Source organism: Neophocaena asiaeorientalis, unplaced genomic scaffold (assembly GCF_003031525.2).
Source record: "Neophocaena asiaeorientalis asiaeorientalis breed wild unplaced genomic scaffold, Neophocaena_asiaeorientalis_V1.1 scaffold54, whole genome shotgun sequence".
NCBI classification, from domain to species: Eukaryota; Metazoa; Chordata; class Mammalia; order Artiodactyla; family Phocoenidae; genus Neophocaena; species Neophocaena asiaeorientalis.
Window position 1 is genome coordinate 2,817,354 of NW_020174938.1, and position 16,079 is coordinate 2,833,432.

General features: G+C 41.2%; 1 protein-coding gene across 1 annotated transcript in view; it reads left to right on the top strand.

Moving 5' to 3' along the window:
- The first annotated feature begins 7,218 nt into the window (after positions 1-7,218).
- NPTN (neuroplastin) overlaps positions 7,219-16,079 on the top strand; it is a 32,447-nt gene continuing 23,586 nt past the window's right edge. The window contains exons 1-2 of the mRNA XM_024761709.1: positions 7,219-7,723; positions 12,810-12,981. Coding sequence (XP_024617477.1) covers positions 7,234-7,723; positions 12,810-12,981 — 662 coding nt within the window. The 5' untranslated portion in view covers positions 7,219-7,233. The remainder of the gene's footprint in view (positions 7,724-12,809; positions 12,982-16,079) is intronic.

Below are 16,079 nucleotides of genomic sequence, written 5' to 3' on the forward strand. Positions count from 1 at the left end.
TCCTGAGTTTTGAAATCCAGGAATATGCACTCGATAGGAGAAAACAGAGGTGTGCTGTTGAGACCCTGCTTGGAAAAGGATTGAAAGTACTATTACGTTTCATCGCTTGGTGGGAAGAAAATCTTAGGGGGGTAGCAACCACCTTGAAGATCTGCCAGTAAGAACTGGAGATCTACTATTAAGTTCCAGTTTACTAGTAAGGAATGCCAGCTTAAAACAGTAAGTCACAGTTAGTAATGTCAAATACTTTTTAAACTCACAGGCCCACATAGAAGTTCCATAGAGGTAAGTTAGATAATTGGGGATGGTGGTGTAGTGATAAAAGCCTGAACTGGTAACGGTGATGAGAAAGAAGTATAATAGAACATGCTGTGTGACAGTCATTCTGAGATAAAATGTTTTTGAGTTAAATAATGTATGTAAGATATTATTTAGTTCTAATTGTCCATAGTAAACAAAACATTGTTATTAGTGAGGTAGTATTTGAGCTCTGGAATTATAACTGCCAGGGTGTACATCCTGCCTCTGCACATCTGTAGAGTGACAGTACAACCGTAAGGGGTAGTGAATTATATAATATACTTTGCACTATGCCTGACATACATGAATGATCAATAAAGTTTAGCTGCTGTTATAATAATTTGGTTTCAGAGACGTTCAGTTATGCGTTCAGTAATCTTTTTGGAATGTTCTTTAAAAAAAATAATAACAGTTAGAAAATGTCCTACTACCTGCCCCTTCCCCACAGATGTTTTTCTTAAAGGTTATCTTTTCAAAGAAAGAGATTTCTAGTCTGTATGTTTTTGATTCTAGGAGGTTTACAGGGAATCTAAACTTCCCTCTTTTTTAGAATTGATGATTAGAAGCATCATTACCTAATTTGAAAAAGAATGGGAAAGTTGCATTCTAACTGTAAAGTAAAATTTCAAATCAGAAATCTGTTTTTCACTCAATTTTTATTTCTTTGCCTATTAGTATTAATGGATGCATAGCAAGAAAACAAACTGACATTAGGGATTTGATTTTTTTTTTTTTAATAAAAAGTAACTTCTACGAAATCTCTGGTAAATTCAAATAAGTCTGGTCTCCTAGAATTTATGATTCTCTTGATATTCAGAAAGATGGCTCTGGTATGAGAAACTCCTCTAGTCAAAGAAAGATGGTTTTATTTATTATACTGTTCATTAAAGTACTCATAATTACTAGTACATTTTAAGTTGTTAATAGGATGAAATTTACTGAAAGGGTTTTAAGCTTAATCCTTGGTTAATGAGAATTGTGTTTCTCAGCATTCTTTTAACAAATATTATTGAGTATAATATGTATAGCAAGGAATTGTGGGGATACAAAATTAGAGACATATCCTGGTTTCTAGATGATTTATAATTTGTTAAAATATACTCTTTCTCACAAACACATTATTGCCTCATGCATCTTCATGGATTTATAGAATACTGTATTTCAATTAATTGAGCATTTATAATATGTAGATTTACAGAATATTAGAGCTGAAAGGACCTTAGAAATCATCTGTTCCAATCTTCTAATTATACACACAAGGGAACTGAGGTTTCATATTTTAATATAAATATTATATAGAGTGTTACATATAACCCATGTTATTAAATGGAACGATTTCTATACAATATTTCATTTAAAAAATTTATTTATTTATTTATTGCTGCGTTGGGTCTTCGTTGTGGTGCGTGGGCTTCTCTTGTGGAGCATGGGCTCTAGGCTTGCGGGCTCAGTAGTTGTGGCTCATGGGCTCTAGAGCACAGGCTCAGTAGTTGTGGCACACAGGCTTAGTTGCTCTGTGTCATGTTGCATCTTCCTGGACCAGGGCTCAAACCCGTGTCTCCTGCATTGGCAGGAGGATTCTTAAACACTGCTCCACCAGGGAAGACCCTCTACACATTCTTATGCTTTTTTTAAAGTCACAATTTAAATTGATATGTCTAGCATTTTATTACCATGCAGTTTGGCATTCATTTTTGAAACACTATCAGAGAGTACTTGATAACACATTCTAGAGAGTCAATCTTGGCCTATTCTGTAGCAGGGTTTATAATTTTGCTAGATATGATAATACTTTCAGACTAGTAAGTAGAGAGCTACCTTTTTCAAATACTAGGGTTCATTGATCTTCGTATACTGTCTTTTGAAATCAAGGCAGTAGGGTTTGATTATATACTGCATACTTTACAGTAAGGCAAGAGATTCTGGTTAATGGGAAAATTATCTGAACCAAGGGTGGCATAGCTACCAAATAATGGTTGGAGAATGGGGTTGAGGATTTATCAGTTTTGATAGAGGGAAACAAAAAAAACTAAGGAATTTGGAGGTGCTTTTGTAGGACTAGATACATTTAAATTTGAGACATAGCTATTTAACAATCAAAGGGGTTCTTTTCTAATTATTGCTCAACGTTCTTGGGAAAAGTTTGTAAATCACAAATATACTGTGTTTAGAACTGGAAGTTAATTGACCTAGAGTTTTACTCTGGGATAACTCCACTCTAATTGCTTGATCTTACACAACACCTCCAGGTTTCCCGAAGTAGGGTGATCATAATTCTGTTTGTGCCTATTACAACAAAATTATTCATAACATCGCTTTCCTTCTTAAAAGTGTTCTCGTTTTGATGATAAATTATGTGGTTACTTTACCCATAAATGTAATATCTGCCCTCGAGTACTTAATGTGATGAACACATATGAAACTTCCTCCTGTACTAGGTAAGATTCTTTTCCTTAAGCTGGGAGATTTCTGTTCAGTGGAGTTAGGAGGGCATTAATAAAGATAGCCTAGTGGAGATCAGGGTGATCTCAAGGTTTAAGACGATTTATAGGCTAGAAAAGAGCCCTGTGTTTTCTGTGCTTGCATCAGAAACACAACATAGGTGGATGTTACTTAGCTTCTCTGGGCAAAACTGAATTCTCATTGCTCAAAGGTAGTTGTGCACTTATGTATCATTAAAAATTTTAGGGCTTCGCTGGTGGCACAGTGGTTGAGAGTCCGCCTGCCGATGCAGGGGACACGGGTTCGTGCCCCGGTCTGGGAAGATCCCACATGCCACGGAGCGGCTGGGCCCGTGAGCCATGGCCTCTGAGCCTGCGCGTCCAGAGCCTGTGCTCAGCAACGGGAGAGGCCACAACAGTGAGAGGCCCACGTACTGCCAAAAAAAAAAAAAAAAAAAATTATCTGCAGTCAGATACACTCAATCCCAAGGGCAAATAAATCTGAGTACATAGTTGTAAGTATTTTCAGTTAGTATATTTAATTTTTTAAATAGACTTTATTTTTTAGAGTGCTTTTAGGTTTACAGCAAAATTGAGCAGAAAGTAGAGTTCCCACATATCCCCTGCCCACGCGCACACTTACAGCCTCCTCCACTAACACCATCCCTACCAGAGTGGTACATTAGTTACAATTGATGAACCTACGTTGACACATCATTATCACCCAAAGTCCGTAGTTTACGTTACAGCTCATTCTTGGTGTTGTACCTTCTACAGGTTTTGACAAATGTATAATGCCATATATCCACCATTATTACTAGAGAATAGTTTCACTGCCCTAAACATTCTTTGAGGTCCACCTATTCATCCCACCTCCCCCTTAGCCCCTGGCAGCCAGTGATCTTTTTGCCGTTTCCATAGTTTTGCCTTTCCCAGAATGTCATATAGTTGGAATCATAGTATGTAGCCTTTTTTAGATTTGCTTTGTGCATTTAAGGTTCCTCCATGTCTTTCCCTGGCTTGATAGCCCATTTCTTTTTAGCACTGAATAATATTCCATTGTCTGGAAGTATATTTAATTTTAAGAAAGTGTTATTGATAGGCTGTTTCTAGATAGGCTTACTAAATTTACCACAAGAAGGATCTTAGTTCTTTTTAACAACAGATTGAATGTATGTTAAACTGTTAAGTTTTATAAAAATTTCAGGTGCTGCCCTTTATTAATTTGGCCACTGACCACACCACCAGAGAACTGTCTGTAATGTCTTTTTTAAACTCTTTCCTATGAAGCCAGGCTTTTCAAGAGAAGAGTGGTGGAATCATCAGCACTATGGGGAAGTCTTGCTTCTGAACCGGTTATCTTTTGTTTTCTCACTCTTCTCTCCCCCTTCCCCAACACACACACACACGCACATGCACACACGCACGCGCACACACACACACACACACACACACACACTCAACAAGAATTGCTTTAGGACCTCTTTGATTCTGTGCAGGTCTATCTCCATTCTTTAATAGAATTATAATTTTAAGGAGTTAGTGATTGTAGTGTGCTGCACATTCAAGTGGAGGGGTCCTGACTTTTCATAGCCAGAAATTATTAATTAATTACATTTAAGTGGTGACAAAAATATCTGTAACTTTAACTACAAAAAACTTTCCTGGCCCGGTGAGGCACATTGACTGCAGTTGTGGAAAGTGTTAGGAGACCATGCTTTGGCTTTGGACACACCTGGATTCCAGTCCAGACTCTTTCACTATTAGCTTATAACTGTGGGAAAAGTACTCAACTTTTTTGGGCCTTAGTTTCCACATCTTTAAGGGGATTATAATGGCACCTATGTCATGTTGTGAGGATTAAATGAGATCATGTAAAAGTGCTTAGCACATCGTCTAACACATAACACATACTTAGAAAATGTTACCTGTTGATATAATGTCTGATGATAAGTAATACTAGTAATAGCTGTCAAAGAGAGCACAGATGTCTGTTAGTGTTTAAGGGATTTTTACTTTTGTTTTTAGGTAAGTTTGCATAAATATATATCATATAATTTACTAATTCAAAGGACATTTTCAACTTGGTCCTCTTGTCCTGTATGCAAGTAGAAAACTGAACTAAATCAGATCAGCGTTCCTTCTTCCTTAGGAGTGTCTTGTCCAGGGGTTGCAGTGTCAGTTTGAGTGACTTTCTTGGTTCTCTGCAGTGGGGAATTGTGTTCAGACTGTTTCCCGGCTACCTTTGAATTGTGGTGTGTTGGGATTTGTGATTATATTGGAATCGGATGGGTTCTTGGTGTTTCTGGACATACTTGCAGGCATTCCTTTTATGTTAGCGTGGTTAGTAGATTGGATGAACAGGCTTAAATCTAAGCTTGTTTTGAAGTGCAATTCAGAAGAAGGGAGAAAAAATACAGAACAGATCCACTAGCAGCATATTTCTAGAGCATAATCAAGCACATAATCACAGCATTCGAGAGGACATAAACTCCCCCAGTTCACAGAGAATGTGAGAATAAGCATTTGTGATTTCCACTTAATGATCAAGAATATGATTAAAACAGAGTAATACTTTTTACTGCTCTCTAGGGATTTACTGATAACCAGTTTTCTTTAGTGATTGAACCAGTAGTAAAATGAACAAAACCAGCTTCCTTCTCTCTGTATATTAGTTGGCAATGACTTTGACAGGTGGGCAGGTGGCAGTTTGTAAGACTAAAACATAGCTTCTTGGGTACCCCTTTATCTGGAAGTGAGCTCAGCTTTTCTTGCAGGGGCTTGGTGTCTCCCTGCTGGAATTCTAAAACTTCCCCTGCATCTGAGAATGATATCTTTTTGGCTTCTTGGGGCCTCTCATAGCTAGTTCCTTTCAAGGAACTGACATTGCATCTCAAAAGGTAGTTTAGAGTAGCATTTGAAGGCAGAACAGTTAATCTAAGGCTGTTAATTACTGCTTCCTGTCCTTCCCAGACTCTGAATCTTTTATGAATTGAAAGACTAGTATGAATTTGGAGTTCTTGACCTCTACTTGAGTAAGTGTAGTACCTCCCTTAGGGTTCTGAGGTCCCTGGTGTAGAGTTTATCTCCAAAGGCAAATACTTCTATGGATATAAACAGAAATATTTCCACTTAGCAACCTGCATTTTCAGCCAGCCCCATTATATCCTTGGCTTTTGGTCTGTAGGAAAACTTCCATTGAATTCATACCTCTCCTGTGAAATATTCTCAACCTGATGTTGGTAGATACTGACCCCACTCTGCTCATTGCAGAGGATCTGGCTTGGTCCCAAGAGTGACTCAGAGTACCCTCTTTTAGCTTCTCACCTGTACTTTAGATACTGAATTACCTTAGCCTGAATTGGTAAAAATGCTGAATGAACCCTTGGTGGTGGAGTAAATGGGTGAGAGAGAGTATGCTTGCACTGTGATATGGACCCCACTCCAAGTTCTTCCAGTAAGTCTGGAGTTTTTTTTTCACTCTCTTTTTGCCATTGCCACCTTGTCTTATGGAAGTGTAACCTCAAGCAAATTATGGGCCGTTGGAAGTAGGCATCAACTTTTAGTTCCTGGGCAGTGCCTGGCAATGTTGTTGAAGCCTAGCCTTCACCATAGAGTTTAGTTTAATTCATCATTGTACAGTTCTCATTCTTTTTGATCTGGCCTCTAGAAGCCAGGCAACTAAATTATGTGAAGAGAGCCTGTCAAATGCCATGGTTATTTTTTTGTTTTGTTTTTATTTTTATCCCATGGTTATTTTTAAGACTGACTTTTCAGAAGAATTTTCTAGTTGTATAAATTTATGGGATTATGGAGGGCATAGTCCCTCCAGACACTGGCAATGAGTTGAGTTACTGCTACTGTTGGTTCTACTCCTGAGCTGACCCCCATAGTATTTCTTACTCTGAAGTACAGATTGTCTTGCTCTCCTATGCCTGAGGGTCTGCATTCAGGTAGAGGCTGCTTCACAGACAATTGGGTTGTTTGCCATGGGCCCAGGGAAGAAGAGGATGTGGGGAAAGTCTAACCTGAATTCAGGATAGGATCCTGCATGAGAGAAATTTGCTAGCCTTTCAGTTGAAATTTGGACTCTGACTCCCAAAAGAAGGTGTCAGTAGGTCAGTTAACACTTCTTGTTGTGACCCATAAAAGACATTGCATCTCTAACGAAGTGTTCACCCATCCAAAAGAGAGATCCTGACTTGCATATAACCTGTTGCCACTTCCGGTTATCTTTCATCACTTGCCTGAGTTTGGAAAGGTAATGGTTTGTGCTCTAAGGAAAGAGATTTCCCCGAGACCTGAGGCTTTCTCATTCCTACTGGCTGGGCCCATTGCTAAAACGCTTTCCAGTGGGCTTGCTTCTGCCTGGCCAGCACCTGGGCTGCCCCAGCTTGTAATTAGCCTGCCTTTGCTTCATAAGCTTCCCAGGGTGGTTCTTCTTCTAAAAGCTTGTATGAAATGCTGTTTACTGTCTCTTTATAGTTTAAAAATGAATCCTTTTTGTTCTTTGCAGCTCATTTGCTTTTTTCTTTTCTTTTCTTTTCTTTCCTTTAAATTACTATTAACACCTGTTGATTCTTTTTTTTTTTCTGATTGGCCTGTCACTGCATTCCTGCTCCCCCTCCCTCTAGCTGGGTTTGTCAAGTCGCCCATGTCAGAAACTAAGCTCACTGGGGACGCCTTTGAGCTGTACTGTGACGTGGTCGGGAGCCCCACGCCAGAGATCCAGTGGTGGTACGCAGAAGTCAACCGGGCAGAGTCTTTCAGACAGCTGTGGGACGGTGCTCGGAAGCGCCGTGTCACCGTAAACACCGCCTACGGGTCAAACGGCGTGAGTGTGCTGAGAATAACCCGGCTCACCTTGGAGGACTCTGGGACTTACGAGTGCAGGGCCAGCAACGACCCCAAGAGGAATGACTTGAGGCAAAACCCTTCCATAACATGGATTCGAGCCCAGGCCACCATAAGCGTCCTTCAGAGTGAGTCCAGCACCCTACAGTAGTAGTACTGTAGTCACTAGAGGTGGCCCGATGACCCTTCCCTTCTGCTTCCTTTCCCTCTTCCCCAGTATGATCACTCACCCCACCCCTTGTCTTCGTTTTTTCAAACCCACGATCCTTCTGGTTGTAGTGTATGAAAATATTTGTGGCAACTTTTTTTTTTCTTCTTTGCTGTCCTCTTTACCTCCCTTATCCCCCAACCCTTCTCTGTGTCTTTCTCCTCAGGAACAAAGAACTTGGGGAAATCTGTGATTGTCCAAAATCATCTGCATTGGGAAGAGGTGGGGAGGGAGAACTGGGGAGGCTAACAACAAGAAAAAAAAAAAAACACTTAAAACTCACAAAACCAGGCAGTCAAACCAGGATAGTGTTGAATTGTTTCTTTCCCTCTACTTTAATTTTGTAGTAGGTTTTCTGCTATCCTTTTGCTGATTTATTCTTTGGTGCCTTTCTATTTTTATTTCTCTCCCCAGTCTAACTACTTTTTATTTCTTCTGTTCATCTGTTTGAAGCTCTCTGAGTAGCTGCCTTCACCTCTATGGTTTTAAGTTTGTGTCTGCCCAGCCTCTTCCCTCACTGTGACTTAGTGTCATCCTGTTCTGTGATGGGAATGTTGCCGTGAGTGTGGTGTGGTGATGTGTTTTGGTTGTTGGGTGGCATGTAAGCTTGGATATTTCCATAGTTCTAGCTCTTTTTCTTTTCTAAAACAGTGGCATATGCTTCTCTGATAACAGCCCTCCACTGCAGCAGTATTACTCTTCACTGGTCCTGCCCAGCTAGTCTCCTATTCTCTTAAAAGCAGCAGCCTGAGATTTCCTCCTTATGTCTTGCTGTTAGGAGCCAGGTGACTCTAAGCTGCAAAGTATTTTTTAAAACCCCATCATGCTGTTTCGAAGTCAGAGTTGGATCTGTTGACAGATAGTTTGACTCTGATGACTGACTGTTGGCACAGCAGTCACTGCCACACTATCATTCCAGAGGCTGGCAACCCCAGAAATAGTTTGGAAGCCATTCACACTGGCCTTTCTTGTGTCTTAAAAAAGGAAACTAAATTCCAACCCTGTTCCTCTGTGTGGTAACAGTGAGCTGAGCAGTTGGCTCAGAATCCTTCCCTTCACCTGTAGTAGCAGGTACAAGTAAGACATCAGACACAGGAGCTTTTGTGGCCACCTCTTTCTGGATAGTGTCTTGCTGCTTGTATGGTGGGAAGGAGAGGGAGGGAGAAGCCACCACAGAGCCAGTGCTTCTGGCCAGAAAGAGTTCTAGCCTATATCTGTCCTTATTATAGTTGAGGAAGCATTCTCCATTTAATGGAAAGATCTTCTGGATTTTTCACCTTCTTGTCAAGGACTCAGTAGGAGTCCCTAGAGCCAGTTCAGGCTTAAAGAACTGATAGATTTATAGAGAGTAAAGAAAAATAGTAAATTACATTTATGAGGATATTGGTAATAACACAGGAGGTAATCTGACATGGGCCTTGAATCTATATATTTCTATGGAAAATAGCAAGTTACTTGTCTGTTCTTTGTAGCAACTCAGAAGATGCCTATGAAGAGGACTTAGAGTAGAGTTAGAGGCTGCTGCAGTTGGCACTGTTGAATTAGAGAACCTGCTTCTGGAAAGGGAAAAAGAAAACCTTGTCTATGTGAAAATGGGGAACATTAACCCAGTGATTTTTCTTTTATTTAACGATTTTTTCCCTTGCACGCCTCCTTCTCCTGCCCCCTTGCTCCTTTCCTTGTAAAAGCAGAATTACCCAAACGGCCACAAAGCTCTGCAGAAGTTTGTAGGCATGGACTGGGCTGGGCATTTGGTACTTGTACTTGCAGGAGCCTGACTCAGGTAGACTCATAGTTAAAAGGTCATGCCTTGGGGCTAGAAGAAGATGCGGCTTTGGGGTACCTACCTCTCAATCTCGAGACTATACAGCAGTCTCCCAGTTTACTTAGAAATAAGCTTCCTAACTTTGGGGTGTCTGCATGTGGTTGAAACAAACCCTGGCTAGTTCAGACTCTCCCTAGACCTCCCCGTCAATCCGTTGACGCTAGTTAACTGTTTTAGAGAGCCAGGCTTCTTTTTTTTTTTTCAACACCCTGAACTCCACTCTAATTGGATTTTTTTATGATTTCAGCACCCTCAAGGACATTTGTCTCCAAGGGGAAGTTGAAATTTTCTATCTAAGAATGACCTCCTGGGCTTCCCTGGTGGCGCAGTGGTTGAGAGTCTGCCTGCCGTTGTAGGGGACACGGGTTCGTGCCCCGGTCCAGGAAGATCCCACATGCCGTGAAGCGGCTAGGCCTGTGAGCCGTGGCCGCTGAGCCTGTGTGTCCGGAGCCTGTGCTCCGCAACGGGAGAGGCCACAACAGTGAGAGGCCCACGTACCGCAAAAAAAAAAATGACCTCCTGGCAGTAATGTAAGGCAGGAAGAGAAGCGTGCCCAGTTTTTAGGTTCTCTCTCTGTCCATAGCATGTTCTACATATGAATGATGGCTAGGGTAAGTAAGGGTCTCCTAACCAGTGCTTCTAAATAGGAGTAAGTGGCAGGTAAGAATTTTTGAGCTTCTCCTAAATGTTCATCTCTCTTGGACTGTCATGGGCAATGCTTGACCACCAGTGTTCGATCAGAAATAAAAAACCCCCACCTTCATCCTGGTGCAGAATGCAGATGTGGCACCGAGGCCAAGGAGCTTGGTCTAGCACTGGTTTCCATATACAGCAATTACAGGAGGAAGGTTACCCCACCCCACAACCCTCCTATGGTGCAGAATCATATTTAAACCTATTAAAATTATTGACTTGCTCCCAGCTGACTCTCTCCTGGATCTTAAGGGAAAAATGCTTTCCTTTGCCTTCTGAGAATTCTTGGCAGAAAGTCTACCAGGTTGCTTTCATCACCTTCTTAATCTCATTGAGCTGCAGTGGTCATTTGCATCACCACAGGTAAGAGTAGCATTTGCTTTGGCCTCCTTGTAATTTAAGCATCTGGAAGCTCTTGGCCTCAGAGTTTACCCTTTCTCAGTGCAGTCTGAGAGGAAGAACCAGAAGGCGAGTACCAAATGGGACAGAAAATAAAATTGAATAATAAAAATTCAGTGAAAACCTAAAAGTGTGTTTGGGTTTTAATGTTGCCTTTATATTTTTTTAATTTCTGTGGAGTACTGGTTCTCTCTTTTTATCGCTTTTGTTTTTGCTTGGTTTTGATTTTCCTGAAATTGTGGTGCTTTCTGCCGATGGTGTGTGTGCGCCTTCCATTGCAGGGTTTGCAGCTGTTCTGCTCGACTTAAGGCCCAGGGATTTGGCTTCTGTCCAGTGTGTTTTGGAAACCATGGGACACCACTGCGCTAATGTTTACATGCATCTGCTTCTGTCTTAGTGGCTGCTATGCCTCCATTATCTGTATATAGAGACCCTGTTTGATGTTACGGATAAGGACCAGTGCTGAATGAAAGATAACCACTATCCTTTTGCCAGAGTTGGAAAATAATTAGAACCAATTTACTTGAGCAAACTTGAGGATTTGCTTTATTTATCACAAGTTTCTTTGACGATATGAGCTCTACAATGTTACATTGGAGGTGCTTGGGCATTACATTTTTCAAGTGTCCCATGACGTCTCTGTCCTCTCCTGCTTCCTGCACAATGAACAAAGCTTAGTTCCAGTGAAGGGAGAGAGTTTTGTCTTCAAGAGTTAAGAGTCAGCACTATACTTTATAAAATGTTGGCAGGGAGCTGCTACAGAGTTGCAGACAGGAAGTAGCCAGGTGCAGGGAAATGGGAAGTTAGTCAAGGATTTCTGAGAAAGAATTGGAAAAAAAGTAAAAGAGCAAATACCTCTGATTGTGGATTGGAAAAGATGGCTAGTTTAGACTTTACCTGAAAATGTTTGACCAAAAGTAGAAAAAGAACTAACCATGGGAAATGATTAAAGATAAATAACGACAAAAGACAGTAAACAAACTTCAAGACTTTAATATAGTGATGGAATTCAAAGTGCTTTATGAACCTTCCAGTAACGGTATTGATATAGTGTGCCTTAAAAAATTTCTGCTCAATGTGTTATAATATTTGACTCAAATAGGTTATTTTTGTAGATACCAAATGAGTGATCCCAGGTTATCTAAGCCCAGGTAGAACCAGAAGTTGAAGTATATAACTTGCCCTAGGGTGGAAGGTGTATGGGGGTGTTTTTGGGTTGGAGGAGGAGGGATAAAGAATTCGGTCAGATGTGTTTTCTAGGCCCAGCTTTGTCACTAATGATAATTATGGCCTTGCACAAGTCATTGTACCTTTCTAGCTCTTAAAGAGTGGGATTCATTGAACTCTTAAGGGCCTTTCAGCTCTAAAATTCTAGGAGCCCATCATACCAACATATACCACATTCTAGTTATGATTATCTTAGAATGGAAAGTGTTTTAAAGTGCAATTCTGAAAAAATTTTGTCTTTGGAGTAAAATATGGGCTGGAGAGAAGAACTTATGGTTCCTTAACAGTTTTCTCTCGGCAAAATTTGGAAAATGCAATAGACTTTCAGTAGGAAATTTGCTTTTAGGATCTACATTGTCTTTTTCTGCATAATTAATGGCCAGGCTGTTTTGCCATAGATTTATCAGATTTAAATGTGGGAAAAGCCATATATGCCTAATTATAACTATTACTGTTTCAAGGCAGGAAGTTTATTAGTTATCTAAATGATAATTGCCTTTGTCTTCAGAGCTGCAAAGTGGAGCCTGATTTTCTAATTGAAGCCGAATTGGTTGGTGGTTCTTATCTCATAAAATGGTGGTATTCAAAAGCGTACTGTTGCCAGTGCAAGCATCCATAATACTCCCATTCTTTTCACGTCTAGGCCAACTGGTCTTCAGGCTGTTGTCTGCGCTAGTGGTCATTTGCTTATAATCATTGTTTTTCCTTTCTTGACTTCCTCCAAAGTGGCAAAGTGAAATTCCTCATGTGGTCCTGTCTGCCCTCCCTCTTCTAGTCTCCCCAACCTACCCCATCCAACTTTCAGGCCAGGGCTGCAGAGCATGGAACTGTGGCTCCCTATCATTGTGCACTCTTATTACAGAGCCAAGGATTGTCACCAGTGAAGAAGTCATTATTCGAGAAAGCCCTGCGCCCCCTGTCACCCTGCAGTGTAACCTCACCTCCAACTCTCACACCCTTACATACAGCTACTGGACAAAGAATGGGGTAGAACTGACTGCCACTCGTAAGAATGCCAGCAACATGGAATACAGGTGAGAGGGGCTAGCAACTCCTGGGAAGATGGGAGGGAACATGGTTGAGTTTACTTGACATTCATAATCTGTAATTATGCTATGTGGGAGAGACATGGTCCTCCCCTGGAGACTCTAATCCAGTATATCTGGGGTGAGGCCCAGGAATCTAGAAAGGATTTCTAATGAGTGGCCAGGTTTGAGAGCCGTAAAAGATCCCTTCACTATGATGATAGAGCAACTGAGGGCATCGGGAGTGATTTGCTTAGGGTAACAATGCTAGTCAATAAAAAAGCCACAATTAGAATGCAGGTCTCTTGACTAAATCCAGTGGTTTGAGGAATCAGATTGAAATCTGATCTAGGACTCTTAGAGCAATATCACCCTAAGTGATATTTCCACTGAGTAGATTTCCTAGTGAATTACCTTTAGGAGTGTTTATTATGACCATAACCTGATCAGGACCAGTGGATACAGAGCTCATTACTGATCTGGAAAAGGATGGTAGCCTGGAAATACCCTTTGATGAAAGAGGGATATTTGCTGGCAGAAGTTACCCAGCACCTGAAGATTTGGTACTTTTTTGGAATATCTAGAACACCTGGTACCTCACCTTTCAGAATAGTTTGTTCCTAGTTGAAAAGGATCAGCTAATCCTATTTGGCAGGATGATGCATTGCAAAGAAAGAGTGCACTGGAGTGAGACCAGGAAAACCTGTGTACCTAGTAGTAGCAAGGACATTCTGCAGTATTTTGCAGAATTGAAATCATTTCATACCCCTTATTTAATTGACCCACATTAATTTGTGAATCCTCCTTTTTTTCGGATAAGAAAACTGAGACTCAAAGAGTAATGCTTGACTGCTTTCAAGGCCACATACTGTACCTAATAAGTTGCAGAACCAAGGCTAGGTTCCAGGTCTTCTGACTTTCTAGAATCTAGGTCACTGGTTTTTTTTCGTTTTTTATTGTTTGTTTGTTCTTCTGCTGTATTATACCATTTCGTGGCAAGGTAGTTAATCTCTCTCCACTGTAGTTTCTTTTGATATAAAATTGGAAATATAGCCTCAGCTATATCCTCATAGTTTGGAAAAGGTTAATCAAATAGAGATGCTGAGTGGAATAAAAGGCATCTATTCTTGGTCTGTCTATTAGTTTTACAAGTTTGTTTTTTTATAATACCTCTTTCAAGGTACCACATGTCCAATCATGTTTCTCTTGGGTCTTGTACTGTGTTACCCCCCAAAGCTTTGAACTGTAACTTTATGTAAAGTTTGAACCTAACTTTATAGAACTCTTCTTTTTTTTTTTAATTGGAGTATAATTGCTTTACATTGTTGTGTTAGTTTCTGCTGTACAATGAAGTGAGTCAGTTATATGTATACATATATCCTCTCCCATCTTGGACCTCCTCCTCCCACCCCCCAGTTCCTACCCATCTAGGTCATCACAGAGCACTGAGCTGAGCTCCCTGTGCTATACCACAGGTTCCCACTAGCTATCTGTTTTAGACATGGTAGTGTATTTTTCCTCAGCCTATTTGAAGCTCTCCGGGGGGTGTTCTGCATTGTCAGAGTTTTTCAGGGAATCTGTAGAGTAACAACTCACATTTTGTAGAGTAACAACTGATAAGTCTCTTGGGTCACCTAATACGTCGGCCATGGAGCCAGTGTCAGACCCTGCTTCTGCTTAGCCTGTAGGGGACATATTTGATTTGCTTTAGTTACTTCCCAATAGCTAGTCAAAGGAAATGTTGTGGGGAGATTTTGAGCCCATAGGCATGGCCTCAAGTTTGGGAGTCATCTCTCAAGGAACTTACTGTAGTCAAGTCTAAGCCCTAAAGATATTGCTGCTGCTGCTCCTCCTCCTCCTAACTCTGGAACATTGCTAAGAGCAGCTAACTGGTGTCTGTTTCCTTATTGGGAGCATATTGATATAAGAATAGGCATTTGGTTCAAATTGAGAAGACTGTTGACAGCTCCTCTTAGAATCTTATGCTGCCGTGGGTATACTGAGACAGTCCTGTGGGTGGGCTATGTCTCTCCTCATCCATACTCTCTTCAAGTCTTTTTTGGGATGAACAGTAAGATGAGTAAGTGCATTTGGCCAGTGTTTGAGGTCAGGCGTTTTTCTCAGACATTAGTGCAGTGGAGATTTGACCATTGCAAGTATCATATTTTAACCATTGAGCAAAAGAGTAGGAGCGGGGGCTTTCCTGGTGGCGCAGTGGTTGAGAATCCGCCTGCCGATGCAGGGGACACGGGTTCGTGTGCCGGTCCGGGAAGATCCCACGTGGAGCGGAGCGGCTGGGCCCGTGAGCCATGGTCACTGAGCCTGCGCGTCCGGAGCCTGTGCTCCGCAACGGGAGAGGCCACAACAGTGAGAGGCCCGCATACCGCAAAAAAAAAAAAAAAAAAAGTAGGAGCGAAATAATGTGTATTTTCTCATCTGGAAGCTGATGTTTCTCTGTTTTCTGTGATTACACACCAGCCTTTCTGCACGTTTCGGGGGATGTGTCTAGGCCAGCATGAACTGAGCTGATACGAAGCTGACCTTCAGGGCCAAGAAAGCTTGTATAGGATCACCCTATAGGATTCAGAGGAAGTACTGCTCTCTTCATACATACATCTTACAGTCCTTTCACTCTGCTTAACTTGGTCTAAGTTTGTGTTCATTCATGTGTTTATTCATTTTTCTACTGTATTCCAGGCACCAGGGTATGTGCTGGGTATAGAATTGTATACCAAATAAACAGTGCCTATCTACATAGAACTTGGTCTGTAGGGAAAAACAGACATTCATCAAGCAATCACATAAATAAATAATTACACATTGTGATAAGGGTCGTGAAGAATTACAGTGTAGTATGAGAGAGAATGTCAGGGAGAGGGATGTCACTTAGATTGTGGGGTGGAAGTGACATGTAAGCCAAGACCGATGGAAAAGGACTTCAGAGGCTAAGAGTGATGGGACGAGCATTCTATATAAAGGAGCATCTTGTGTCAGGGTTTTGAGGTAGGGACAAGTTCAGCACATTGAAAAACTGATGAAGAGACCTGTAGGGCTAGAAAGTGGCTGAGATGACACTAGGGAGGGGCCAGATCATGCAGGGCCCTTGA